Source organism: Bos taurus, chromosome 2, assembly GCF_002263795.3.
Source record: "Bos taurus isolate L1 Dominette 01449 registration number 42190680 breed Hereford chromosome 2, ARS-UCD2.0, whole genome shotgun sequence".
Lineage (NCBI taxonomy): Eukaryota > Metazoa > Chordata > Mammalia > Artiodactyla > Bovidae > Bos > Bos taurus.
This window is the reverse complement of record NC_037329.1, coordinates 24,015,150-24,029,381: the sequence shown is the minus strand read 5'-3', so window position 1 is coordinate 24,029,381 and position 14,232 is coordinate 24,015,150. Positions and strand designations below refer to the sequence as shown.

General features: G+C 40.3%; 1 protein-coding gene across 2 annotated transcripts in view; it reads left to right on the top strand.

Annotated features, from left to right (window-relative positions):
- The window catches only part of PDK1 (pyruvate dehydrogenase kinase 1), a 42,272-nt gene extending 39,540 nt beyond the window's left edge, over positions 1-2,732 (top strand). The window contains exon 11 of one of the 2 annotated variants that reach the window (NM_001205957.1): positions 50-2,732. In NM_001205957.1, coding sequence (NP_001192886.1) covers positions 50-190 — 141 coding nt within the window. In that variant the 3' untranslated portion in view covers positions 191-2,732. The remainder of the gene's footprint in view (positions 1-49) is intronic. The other variant, XM_024975305.2, reaches the window with a different exon arrangement.
- The last annotated feature ends 11,500 nt before the right edge of the window (positions 2,733-14,232 follow it).

The following is a 14,232-nucleotide window of genomic DNA, read 5'->3' as shown; positions in this document are numbered from 1 at the left end:
AATAGATTCCCCAAAAAGTGCCTGACGTAGTTCCTGCTTTTCCTCCCAGGCTCTGTCAACAGAATCGATAGAAAGACTCCCGGTGTATAACAAAGCGGCCTGGAAGCATTACAACACCAACCACGAGGCTGACGACTGGTGCGTCCCCAGCAGAGAGCCAAAAGACATGACGACATTCCGCAGTGCCTAGACGCACTGGGACCCCTGGGAAAATCCGGATGTGGCTTTTTATTAAATTTGGAAGGGGTGGTATCAGAACTACGTTATACCAAATACTTCATGCGTCGTGTTCGCAGTTAACTATTTGGATAGGTAGCATAGGTGGAAGATTAATTTCATTTACACTTGTTGAATCTCGTAAAGGACGAAGTTGTACCTATTTTACACCTATATTTTCACAGTTAACTGAACATATTTTTAAGCAACAGTAGTTTTGGTCAACTTTCTCTTTACGATAGACTTCAGAAGCGTGAAAGTCTGCATTTCTACAGGAAGCTGTGTGGTTGTTTTTTAAAAAATACTTTTATGTCTGCTAGAAACAGTTCCTTAATACTGAGTAGCCGGTTAGCCATCTTTCTGTTTTAGAGGAGTTCTGCCAGATTTTATTTAGTAACGACAAATGCGATACGAATGATCCTCAGACTGCGATTAAGGCAGCAAAAAGGCACCCTGTAAGTGTACAGCCAGCCACCTTTCAGCATCTACATGCATTGTCTTCACTCTGAAGTTAATTCATCATTTTTTAATTTTATTGCAAAGGATTGTAATGACTAGTTTCCTACGGAGTTAAGCCAAGATCATGGGCAGCGTACTTTGAATGTGCTTATGATTAATGCAGTGGGAAATTTTTGTACTAAAAACAACCAGCTGCTAAAATTCTAGATTGAATTTAAGAAATTGAGGGCAGAACATTGAGTCCTAGAAACTATACTAATGATTGTTGAGATTACCTGGGGGAGCTTTTGAGAAGGTTTTTCTGGGTCTTACTCTAGACATACAGAATCAGACTATAGCCGTAGCCCAGAAATCTCAATTTTTACAACACTTCCTAGATGAGTCTGATGCCTTGGCTAGTTAGAAAATCACACTTTTAAAGTGAGTAATGAAGATACCACATTTGCTAAAGCAACAGATCTGTAGGTTTTGGTATTCATCTATGGAAAGGTCAGACTTATGGACTCTAAGAGACACAAAATGTTGCAATTAGAAGCATAATTAGAAGCAGGAGACAGGTTGACAACAGGAGGAGAGTCACGGAACCAAAGGTTTAAAACCATAAATGCACAAGTATTGACGAAAAACATGTTATAAAACTTATCTATCTATACTTCCTCAGGATATCTGTACTTCCTCAGGAAAGAAAGTCACCTTGGGCTTATCACAAAAATCATTTGCATTCATATGGTAATTTGTAATATACAAATTTTTGGTATATCTGGTATATAATGATAACTCTGTCAGGCTTAAGAAATACCAAACAGGTGGTATCACCTTCATTTTGAGACTCAGAGTATGGCTCAAAGCTGCCCCGATAGAGTCAGGTCTCAAGCAATATCTGCCAATCACTGTCAGCCACCTAGCCGAGGAGACCAGCATGCCGCGAGACTTAAGTTGTTAGTCTTCCCTCATCTTTTAAGCTGACAGGGAAGTATATTGAGAATAAATTTTAAAGTAAGATTTTAAATGTTTAGAGAACAGCTATAATACTTAAATGGGGAAATTTATCTGGAAAAGACAAGTTGAGACACCTCATTCTCCAAAGGGTTATGTAAGCTTAACAATTCCACACAAATTTGTAAACGGGAAGGGACGTTAAAGGGCTGTTAGCCCTGGAGCCTCAGGTAAGAAGGAGGATCTTGAGGCTGCGGGTGTATGGGGTTTGCCCGGGGCTGATTAGCTAATGTGACCTATTACTCCTTAATTATGCATTTTATGAGAAACAATAGGATATGCCAGTGGATATTAGTTCAATGTGTTACAATTTTTTAGCTTAAAATTACACTTTTCTTGTAGTGATGAAATATTTTAAAATCCTCTGAATCAAAGTGTTTGCTTTGTTTCCTAAATGAAACATTTGTACAACTGACATAAATTTGATATTTTTATTTATGAAACAACCCCCCAACATACCCAAAGTGAAAATTTCTCTCTTTAAGAGGTAAGAAGTGGTGTTTTCAAAGGAGAAGTGAAATCTTTTCCTTTTTAGCTTCTTTTAAAGGTATAATGGTTTTTTACTTTGTTACTGTGGTTAAGGGACAGAAGATTACATACAGAAGTATTTGGGGAGGGGGTGCTTTCTCCTAGTTGGTTTTAAATTACTGTGCTAGTTTTTTAGAGTCTTACACTCTCTTTCCCACCAGCATTTAATATGATGCTTTGTAGATTTTTAAAATATACCGGAGGGTAAGAAGTGATACTAAGTGATTTTTGTAACCTGGGCATTTAATGAGTGTGCCAACATTTTTTAGGAAGAATCACAAAAAAATATTCTGCCCTATAATTAAAATATTAGCTGGCTTTAGATGTCTTCCTACTTAATCACTTTCTTGCACTGTGAAGTTTTTACATGAAGATGTTGAAGTGGCAGTCTACCCTATTTTTTTTAATAAAATGTTTTGTGTATGGTAATAAATTGAAAACATGGATCAACTCTTATCCTGAAAATAAAGTGACCCAATTTAGGTTTTTAAAAATATAATTGTTTTAAAAATAAAGGTCTCTTCTCATCAAGAGTCAGCATTTTGTAAATATACAAGAAGTAGCAGGTAGGTGGCTCATACTGCCCCTCACTACGCTTGGTAGAGGAAGTGTTTTGAACTGAGATTTCCAAATTCTGATGGCAAGAGCAAGTGGTAGAGTTTGTATTGTTTGAGTTATGTTAGATTTCCATTATCCACACATCTGCAGATGACTAACTTACTACATAAATGAACATCTTCTGCCATGTGATTTTTTAAGAGGTTAAGTGAGTGTACACTTTGAATAAGTTTTCACAGCATAAGTATACAGGAAAAGGCTTAATTTAACCAGCATTGCCCTCTGTTTGTACCAGCTGTATGTGAGTCAGAATTAAACTCCTTTAATCCAAGATAGCTCCCTGTCCTGTTCCTGATTGATGGGATGAGACCATCAATCTTCCCTTCATTGTTGAAACCAACAAGTTCCATAATAGGACTGTGTACGTAAAGACCAGGGAGAAGACTTCTAGCATTATGGGCCCGCTGTGGCCTTGTGAGCAGCCAGTTGGAGAGGAAGCCAAAGAACAAGTCAACCAACTTCAACTTGTACCTCCAATTACTGTGCCGTAACTGTGAAGTTCTAACAGATGAGTAATGAGAGTTGTGTTAGGCTGGTTTGCCCACAGCTTTTCTTGAAGAAACTTTTTTTCAGCATACTGTATGTGATTAATTTCTGGCCCCCAAATGAATTTTCTTATAGCTAAACCCAGTGCACTTGAAAAAATGTGGTGTGAAGAACTTTATATATATCAGAAAAGAACACACCACTGGTTGGTTGGTTCTGGCATTCTTAAACTACTGCACCTTTTCTTCTACTTTTTTGTTGTTGTTCTACATTTGGAGAGAATTAGGCATATCATACCACATACTCTGCACATTCCTTCAGCAGTCATTAACCATAGGCTTCTAACAGTAAGAGACAAGCATGCCAGTTTTTGAAAATTGTGTAACATGAGATTTAGTCTGTATTCATATATGCATGTGCTTGCCAAATAGTAAATAATATATTATCATCATTATTATTACTATTAACACTTTTCCTCACTGGTGCCAATATTATAATTAGTCCAACTATATTACCTTCAGAACAGAGGTTCCGTTTTAGTGGAGTTTGGAATGTGTTTCTAAGTCCTTTTATCCTGGAGCAAGATTGCCAGTTTTTGCTGCAGAACTTGTCTTGGAAAAGCTGTTATTTATACTGAGGAATAGTGGCAGCTATGTTTTACTTTGTTAGGAGATTTTTAAGCAAAACTATACAATGTTCATCCCAGTAAGGTCAACCAGAGAACTTCCATCTGAATGTTACATTCACTCAGTTAATTTTCTGCAAGTCTATGAGTCAAGACAAATCAAGACAATGTGCTACAGTTGTCACATAGAATATTGTCAGCACTTCAAAACTATAAAATTCCTATACCACAAAAAGTTTCAGGCCAATATCACCGATGAACATAGACACGAAAAGAATCAAAATACTAGCCAGTAAAAGCCAACAATGTGTTAAAAGGGTCATACACCATGATCACGTGGGCTTTATCCCAGGGGGCAGGAATTCTTCAGTACCCACAAATGAATCAGTATGGTACACCACATCAACAAACTAGAAGAATTAAAACCATATGATCATCTCAGTAGATGCAGGAAAATTTCCCAAAATTCAACACCCATCTATGATAAAACTCCAGAACATGGACATAGAGGGAACATACATCAACATGATTAAGACCATATATGACAAACCCACAGCTAACATCATTCTCAGTGGTGTGAAGCTAAAAGCATATCCTCTGAGATCAGGAACAAGACAAGAAGGTCTGCTGTTGCCACTTTTATTCAATATAGTTTTGGAAGTCCTAGCCACAGAAATTAGGAAAAGAAAGAAAGGGACTCCAAAGTGGAAAAGAAGTAAAACTCAATTTTCATAGATGACATGATGGTATACATAGAAAATTCTAAAGGTGCTAACAGGAAGCTATTAGAGCTCATCAATGAATCTGTTTGATAAAGCCAACCCTCTCTAGCTGTGGAGTGGCAAATTAAATTCTGGAGAAAAAGTTCCCTTTCATCTCAAAAAGGACCCTCAGTGACCAACCAAATAACCAGTAGGAACAATCATTAGATTGGTGATGGTTCATTTTCTGTGGTGCACAGCTGACCTTGATTATTGTTACTGGGTCCCAGTGTGTCTTCACAAGGACTTAGTTAACCAATGGGAAGGTAGAGCTAAGTCCTTGTAAGCAATGCCTGTCGAACTTTAATGTACACGTGAATCACCTGGAAATCTTGGTAAAACAGATTCTCATTCAGCAGGTCTGCAATGAAGTCTGAGATTCTACATTTCTAACAAGCTTCTAGGTGATACTGATGCTGCTGACCCATAGACCACACTTTGAATAGCAAGAGTTTTAAAGCCTGTGGGATAAACTGCTCAGCATCGAAAGGACCAACTGGAGAGGTTAAACTGGTTAAGTATGAGTAGGGAGTCAGATATAGCTAGTAATTTGATTATCTTAGAGTGTTAAGGGGTAGGAGTGATCCATTCCTGATATTTGGAGTACTTAGTGGGGTATACCCATGAGCTTGAAGTCCTATTTCTATTTGTTAACTTATTTTTGGTGAAATCTCAGTTTTAAGGATCTTACCCAGTGGAACATGTAAGTAATAAAAGTCCCAGTTAATACAAGGAAGTGATACGCGTGTGTAGTGTTTATCTTCATATCCACTTCACAGGAGGATCATGGGAGATAACAGCAAGTAATAGCAGCTCCACTAACATCCCATTATCTTCTGGTGGTGGGAAGCATGGACCCAATCCTGGGAGCTGTGGCACTTTTCAGCAATGATGGGGCAAAGAGAACTTGGGATGGCCCCTTAAGCAAGGTCCACGGGATACTTTCTCTGGTGATCCTAGATGGTGAACCAGTCTCCAGGATGTGTGTCCTGGAATAACACATCAAAGTCAGCTAGTAATAACCTCATATCAGTGACTGGAGCACTTCATTAGTGTTTTGCAATAATGCAGCAGATGATTGCAATGATTTAGCATAATACATGACTATCCTGTAAGTAGGGAACTGCTAAGGGTATAGTAAAGGAAATTTTGTTTATAATTTGGTTAGAAAACTGATGCCCTTATCACTATTAATGGAAAAAGATATTAAAATCAGTATCTGGGAAATTCCTACTGAGATTTTGGTTGTGATAAATTTATAGATCAATATGGGGAAATTTTACATCTTCACACTTTCAGTCTATGAACATAATATATCTCTATTTATTTAGATTGATTTTGGTTCCTTTCAGTTCCTACTACTGAAAGGAATAGTAGTTTTCAGCATACAGATTCTGAACATATTAGAATTAAACATAAGTATTTGATTTTTGGAGCTATTATCAGTTCATTTCAGTCGCTCAGTCACGTCTGACTCTTTGTGACCCCATGAATTGCAGCACACCAGGCCTCCCTGTCCATCACCAACACCTGGAGTCTATCAGTGATGCCATCCAGCCATCTCATCCTCTGTCGTCCCCTTCTCCTCCTGCCCCCAATCCCTCCCAGCATCAGTCTTTTCCAATGAGTCAACTCTTCACATGAGGTGGCCAAAGTATTGGAATTTCAGCTTTAGCATCAGTCCGTCCAATGAACACCCAGGGCTGATCTCCTTCAGAATGGACTGGTTGGATCTCCTTGCAGTCCAAGGGACTCTCAAGAGTCTTCTCCAACACCACAGTTCCAAAGCATCAATTCTTCAGCACTCAGCTTTCTTCACAGTCCAACTGTCACATCCATACATGACCACTGGAAAAACCATAGCCTTGACTAGACAGACATTTGTTGGCAAAGTAATGTCTCTGCTTTTCAATATGCTATCTAGGTTGATCATAACTTTCCTTCCAAGGAGTAAGCGTCTTTTAATTTCATGGCTGCAGTCACCATCTGCAGTGATTTTGGAGCCCAAAAAATAAAGTCTGACACTGTTTCCACTGTTTCCCCATCTATTTGCCATGAAGTGATGGGCCCAGATGCCATGATCTTCGTTTTCTGAATGTTGAGTTTTAAGCCAACTTTTTCACCCTCCTCTTTCACCTTCATCAAGAGGCTTTTTAGTTCCTCTTCACTTTCTGCCATAAGGGTGGTGTCATCTGCATATCTGAGGTTATTGATATTTCTCCCGGCAATCTTGATTCCAGATTGTGCTTTTTCCAGCCCAGCATTTCTCATGATGTACTTTGTATATAAGTTAAATTAGCAGGGTGACAGTGTACAGCCTTGACGTACTCCTTTTCCTATTTGGAACCAGTCTGCTGTTCCATGTCCAGTTCTAACTGTTGCTTCCTGACCTGCATATAAGTTTCTCAAGAGACAGGTCAGGTGGTCTAGTATTCCCATCTCTAAATATCCTTAAAAAATCTTTTTTTCCCAGTTGTTCATTGCTCATACATTTCACCCTTCAAATCTCAAGTATGTCTCCTCAAAAGAAATCGTGGCTTCTGGGGTTTTACTGAGGACTGGACATAGCAGAATAAGATAGTTCCATCTGTGTTGACTTGGTCCTCGATGTGGTTCATAATTGAGTAAATGTCCAGGCTAATGCTGGGCTGCCATGAACTTGACCATGCCTTTCCTTCTGGCCCTCTCCACCTAGACTACCCGTTGTTTACTTCACTTGGGAGGGATCAACAGTATCATTTTGCTTTTTCACCCCAGGGCTGTTTGAATTTTCTTGTCTTGTGCCACAATTTGGTGTGATCAGACTACTTTTCTAGTTCTGCTTTAACTGAGAATCTGGAGGTTTATCTTGATTATGTCCTTATCCAAGCATCATTTGGGGCACTCATCTCTGATACCCTCTGCCACTCATCTCCAAAATGACAGACAGGAGATGACATTATTAAGCAATTATAAGAGGTTCAAGATCAGCCCAGACCCTCTGAGCCAGATTATACTCTGTGTGAGCATAAAATTCTGTTATTATGGATATAAAACCACTTAGGGGAGGGAGCATCAAGATGGTGCAGTGGGAAGACCTAGAACTCACCTACCCCCATGAACCCATCAAAAATACACCTCCATGTAGAACAATTCTCCCATAAAACCAATTGAAAACCAGCAAAAGACCACTTACACAACCAAAGCTGAAAAAAGATTTTCGTGTAACTGGATAGGACCAAAAAATAAAAGGCATCAGGTTGGGATCCGCACCCCTGGAAGGGATCTGTGAAGCAGGGAAGGTCCACATGGGCAGGCTCTTGCCCTGGGGAGCCCCCTTGCCTGCTGGGAGGTCTGTGAGTCAGAGAAGCTGGAGTGGCCCGGACTCTGCTTGCAAGGCGTGTGTACATGTTGCCTTGCTAGCAATCAGAGTGGAGAGAGACCAGTGCTGACAGCTGCCACCTCACCACCCTTCTCAGTCCCAAAGGTGTGTGGAGCAGGGCAGCTAGAATGTAGAGCAGGTAGACATTAAATCTCCAGCATAGACGCCCTGGGATAGGACTCTGTCTAATTATGTGGAGACAACCTAGAGGGCCTGGGGTGTGGTTCAGGCTGAACCTCAGAGCCCCGTGTCAGCACAGGCAGAGGGGGACAGGTCCAGCATAGGAACCCACTGTCAGCGCACGTGGTGGGGGATTTTGTCAGCCCACACACAGGGCAGTGCCATGCATATCTCGGGGCAGACAGTCCCTGGAGAGGAATACGTAGTGGTTTGTTTCCCAGTGGGAGCTCTCCAGGGCCACCCACCCCACACTGTAACTTGAGGCCAGATCTGGGGTGGACAGGTCTTGGGAGAGGCCTGTGTGCAGGCAGCTTAAGTCCCAAGTGGTAGCACAGTCACCTCCATTCCCGCAGCCACAGCAGCCAGGCCCTAGCACCAGCCCACTCCACACCATAGCTGACAGGTTTTCAGCTTTTCTCTGTTGAGTATCATGTTGGCTATGTGTCTGAGGCCATATGACACCAAAGGAAACCATCAACAAAAAGACAACCTATGTAATGGGAGAGAATACTTGCAAATGATGCAACCAACAAGTGGTTAATATCCAAATAGCTCAAATGATTCAATATCAAAAAACCCAACCTATTCACAAAATGAGCAGAAGGCCCAAACAGCCATTTCTCCAAAGAAGACAGCCAACAGGCACGTGAAGACACTTGATATCACAAATTATTAGAGAAATGGAAGTCGAATCCACAATGATGCATCACATAACACTGACCTGAATGGCTATCAAAAAATCTACAAATAATTAGATGCTGGAGAGGGTATGTGGAAAAGGAACCCTTGTACATTGTTGGTTGGAATGTAAATCGGTGCAGCCATTGTGGAAAACAGCATGGACGTTCCTTAAAAAACTAAAAATAGAGCTACCATATTATCTAGCAATCCCAATCCCAGGCATACATCCAGAGAAAACTCTAATTCTCTAATTTGAAAAGATACATGCACCCCAATGTTCATAGCAGCACTATTTACAGTATCCAAGATAGGAAAAAAACCCAAGTACCCATCGACAGATGATTGGTTTAAGATGTGGTATACACGCAATGGAATATCACTCAGCCGTAAGAAAGAATGAAGTAATGCTATTTGCTGCAACATGAATGGACCTAGAGATTATCATACTAAGGGAAGAAAGAGAAAAATATAACACATGTAGGATATAAAAATAATACTTTTTAATTTTTAAAATTATTTTAATTAGAGGCTAATTGCTTTACAATATTGTGGTGATTTTTGCCATACATCAACATGAATCTGATGAATCTATATACAAAACCCAAAGAAACTAGAAACTAAACTTATGGTTACTGAAGGGCAAAGGGAAGTATGGATAAATTGTGAGTATGAGATTAACAGATATGATCTACTACACATAAAATAGATAAGCAACAAGGATTTACTGTATAGCACAGGGAACTCTATTCAATATCTTGTAATAACCTATCATGGAAAATAATCTGAAAATATATATAACAAATTACTTTGTTGTATGCCTAAAACTAATATTTTCAATCAGCTATATTTTCATTAAAAATACATAAAACATTTAATTTTGTGAATATCTTCATGGGTGGCATCTCTGGTGCCCCCTCTAAGGTAGGTCAATGGCTAAGCATACTTCCTGGGAAGTGATGCTGGGAAGAAGAACGCAGGCCAATTTAACAAGTGATGGAGTATATACTCCAAATAATATTGACTGTAGTATAATGACCCCCCAAAGATATGGTGTTGTTGTGAAACCAAGCTTTTGCTTGGTCTTCTGATAAAATGTGCCAAGGTCTCCTCTCTCTTAGGCTTAAATTCTCAGTCAGTATCCATGACATCCACATGGCAAGGAGGATGTAGTAAGTCATACAGTCATACCATCTCTTGAATGGCCTTCTATAGTTTACTAAATCTCCATATTATGAGTCGTGCTTCCTCAAGTCCTCTTTGCTGCTAGAAGACAGACCTGTGTGTTAGCAATTAGAAAACCTGCACTAAGAAACATGAAGAAACAAGTCCTACACAATGTCCCATATGCTACTGTGAATCATGGCAAGTCTGTCTGCCTTGCAGAGGGCGTCATGGTTGCAAGGAGCGTGTTTGTGAAATGGCATTGGTGTTCATGTGACAGGAAAGTCAATTTCCTAGATTTTAGTGCTCAGAGGTGGCAGAACACGGTGGTGATTTTTCCCTCTTTCCCTTTGTTGTTGTTGTTTTTACTTTTTTTTCTTGAGATGAAAGTCATGTAACCTAAAACTAACCATTTTAAAGTAATTCAGTGGCAACCAGTACAGCTGTACAAACACCACTTCTCTCTAGTTCCAGAACATTTTCATCACCCTTAAGGAAGCCCTGCACTATTAAGCAGTGGTGGTTTCTTTCTCATGTCAGTTTTGTAGTAAGATTTGGGATATTATTCCTGGGAGCTTATCCTAGAGTCATTTTCTGCAGTGGTAAATCACGTAAGATTGGAAGTATACAAGGGTAATCCTATAGAACAGTTTGGGTCTAGTTTTGTTTGTGGATGTTTTATCCCCCAGAGGAACGTTTTAAACCAGCCAAAGACTAAACCAATATGCTTACATTTTGGGTCCAATTTAAATTCAAAATCCAACATAGTGCATTTTTTTTTTTTAATTTTGTGTGTTTGGAAATACAATCAAACAACTGTGAAAATGTAATTGTGAAGAAAGCTAAGCGCTGAAGAATTGATGCTTTTGAACTGTGGTGTTGGAGAAGACTCTTGAGAGTCCCTTGGACTGCAAGGAGATCCAAGCAGTCCATTCTGAAGGAAAAGATCAGCCCTGGGATTTCTTTGGAAGGAATGATGCTCAAGCTGAAACTCCAGTACTTTGCCTACCTCATGCGAAGAGTTGACTCATTGGAAAAGACCCTGATGCTGGGAGGGATTGGGGGCAGGAGGAGAAGGGGACGACAGAGGATGAGATGGCTGGATGGCATCACCGACTTGATGGACATGAGTTTGAGTGAACTCCAGGAGTTGGTGATGGACAGGGAGGCCTGGCGTGCTGCGATTCATGGGGTCGCAAAGAGTTGGACACAACTGAGCGACTGAACTGAACTGAATTGGGTAAGTTATGTTTATAGATCTTTCTCAAATCCCTGCTGTTCATACTTTTCTCCAAGATGTAGTTTGACCCAGTCAAGAATGATGGCTTCAGCACACCCCTGGTTATCTTGGCATTCCTGGGTTTGCCTCAAACAAACATAAGATGCAGAGTTAGCCTGAGGCAAGCCAGCTCTCACTGCATTGGCAGTGTCATCACTGCGGCTACAGTCTGCCCCACGGTGCCAGACTACTGGAATGAAGAGAAGTGCGCTTCCCCAGCAGTCATGTGACGGTGAACCTAGGAGTATGGCACTTGGAATGAGGTTGGCCACACTCCAAGTAGAGGCTGATCCCACATCTAGCCATAGCAGGGCCAGCCCTAAATGAGCAGGTTGGGCAGCAGTCAACTTTAAGGACCTTGCAGGCAACAGGTGAGGGATGAGGAGCAGAAAGAAGGGGATCTCCCAGAAAGAGAATAAGAATTGGCAACTGACATTTGGAATCTGCAACTTACAGTTCAGGACAGCTTCCTCTCCAGTATGTTTCTTGGACAATTATCTAGAAAAAATTACTTTTGAAGGGAGCTATGTTCATAGTTGTCCAAGTCCTATGAGATGGTATGTAGTTTTCATAGTGTAAAGCAAAAATCTCAGTAATTATCTAAGGATTACTAATAGTAGCCTAGCTAATACTTGACTCACCTGAGGGTAAGATGCCTAAGGCAAAAAGGTCAATTAAAAAACTCCATAATACTTAATTGCATGTTTATGAGTCACTGTATTTTTAATCTGTCCATGTGAAACCAAATCCATATGTTTATCAAAGGCTGTTTTACCACCTCCAAACTTGTTTTTTTATTTATTTTGAATTTGTTTCTTTGCTTGTTCCATTTCCTTCTGTTTGATTAAAGTCATTAGTATTCTTTTGTATTATATAAGTCATCTGTATGTGAGGCACCTAGGCCTTTTGGGAAAAAATAAGAAGCTATTTGAATATGAAAGTGAAAGTGTTCATCGTGTTGGACTCTTTGTGACCCCCATGGGTTTTAGCTTGCCAGGCTCCTCTGTCCATGGAATCCTCCAGGCAAGAATACTAGAGTGGGTTACCATTTCCTTCTCCAGGAGATTTTCCCAACCCAGGGATCAAACCCGTGTCTCCCACATGTGTCGGCAGATTTTTTACTGTCTGAGCCACCACGGAAGCCAGGTGAATATGATTTGCTGTTTAATGAACATGTATTTTTTTGAGTGTCTGCTGTAGAGAAGGCTTAATGAAAGGCACTAGGCCTAAAAAGACAAGAAAAGTACCCTCCTCAGGCTTTTCTGCTGCTAAGTCGCTTCAGTCGTGTCCGACTCTGTGTGACCCCATAGACGGCAGCCCACCAGGCTCCCCCGCCCCTGGGATTCTCCAGGCAAGAACACTGGAGTGGGTTGCCATTTCCTTCTCCAATGCATGAAAGTGAAAAGTGAAAGTGAAGTCGCTCAGTCATGTCCGACTCTTAGTGACCCCATGGACTGCAGCCTACCAGGCTCCTCCGTCCATGGGATTTTCCAGGCAAGAGTACTGGAGTGGGGTGCCATTGCCTTCTCTGAGGCTTTCCTAGGTCATGGAATTAAATTTCTCTTTCCCAATATCATTGAATTGCCACTCAGTTGATTGGGTTCCTTTTTTAGTAGAACATTTGGAGGCTCATGGATAATTGGATATTTTCATAAACCACATTAAAGTGTATACTTTTAAATTTCTATAATGAAAAAAAAATATAAGTCCCAAATCATGGATTACTGTGAGTTATTATAAAAGCTGAAAATATTCTTGCCTCAGACCTATGTTTCTTCAAGTTAATAGTGGGAGCCTTTGAAAGCACCCTAAATGCACTTTTAATTTCCAATCAGCAGATAGCAGCAGTTGAATTCAAAACAAAGTTACAATAGTGTTCTGTTTAACACTATGATAAGTACACTCAGAATTTTTAGAAAATGATAAAGTGAAAACAACACATTCAAACTGAAGATTCTCCTATTTGTCTCAGAAGGGGGAACGCTGCAATTCTTTGATCAAGTATCTTTAATTGAACAAAGTAAAAGACTGATTTTACCACTCCTCAATGTACTCAAACAACTGGCCTTTTCCCTATTAAGTATCATATTAAACAATCCAAGATTTTCTTTTCAATAAAGGAAATAAAATTTACATTTTTGTCTGATTAACTTTTACCAGGAGCATTGTTATGAAGTTAATTTGATTTACTGCGATCTATAGTGTTACTGGAGAAGGCAATGGCAACCCACTCCAGTACTCTTGCCTGGAAAATCCAATGGACGGGAGCCTGGTAGGCTGCAGTCCATGGGGTTGCTAAGAGTCAGACACGACTGAATGACTTCACTTTCACTTTTCACTTTCATGCATTGGAGAAGGAAATGGCAACCCACTCCAGTGTTCTTGCCTGGAGAATCCCAGGGATGGCAGAGTCTGGTGGGCTGCCGTCTATGGGGTCACACAGAGTTAGACACAACTGAAGCGACTTAGCAGCAGCATAGTGTTACTGCTGCCAGCATTACACTAGCCAATGCACCCTATAAAATCAAGACCACACAGAAGAAATACTCCCAAATGATTCAGAGATGTAAAAAAGGAAACATTCTTGAATACTAGATTTATAAAATGAATATATGCATTTTCTTAAACGTTCATCATCATTGGAAGGCATGTTTATCTTGCTATTTGTATTTGTATATGAGACCAATACAACTGTAAAAATACAAACATGTATTATCTAGAGTGTTGGGGCTGCCCTGGTGGCTCAGTGGTAAAGAATCCACCTACCAACGCAGGAGACACAAGTTCAATCCCTGGTTGGGAAAATCCCCTGGAGAAGGAAATGGCAACCCACTCTAGTATTCTCGCCTGGGAAGCCCATGGACAGAGGAGCCTGGGGGGG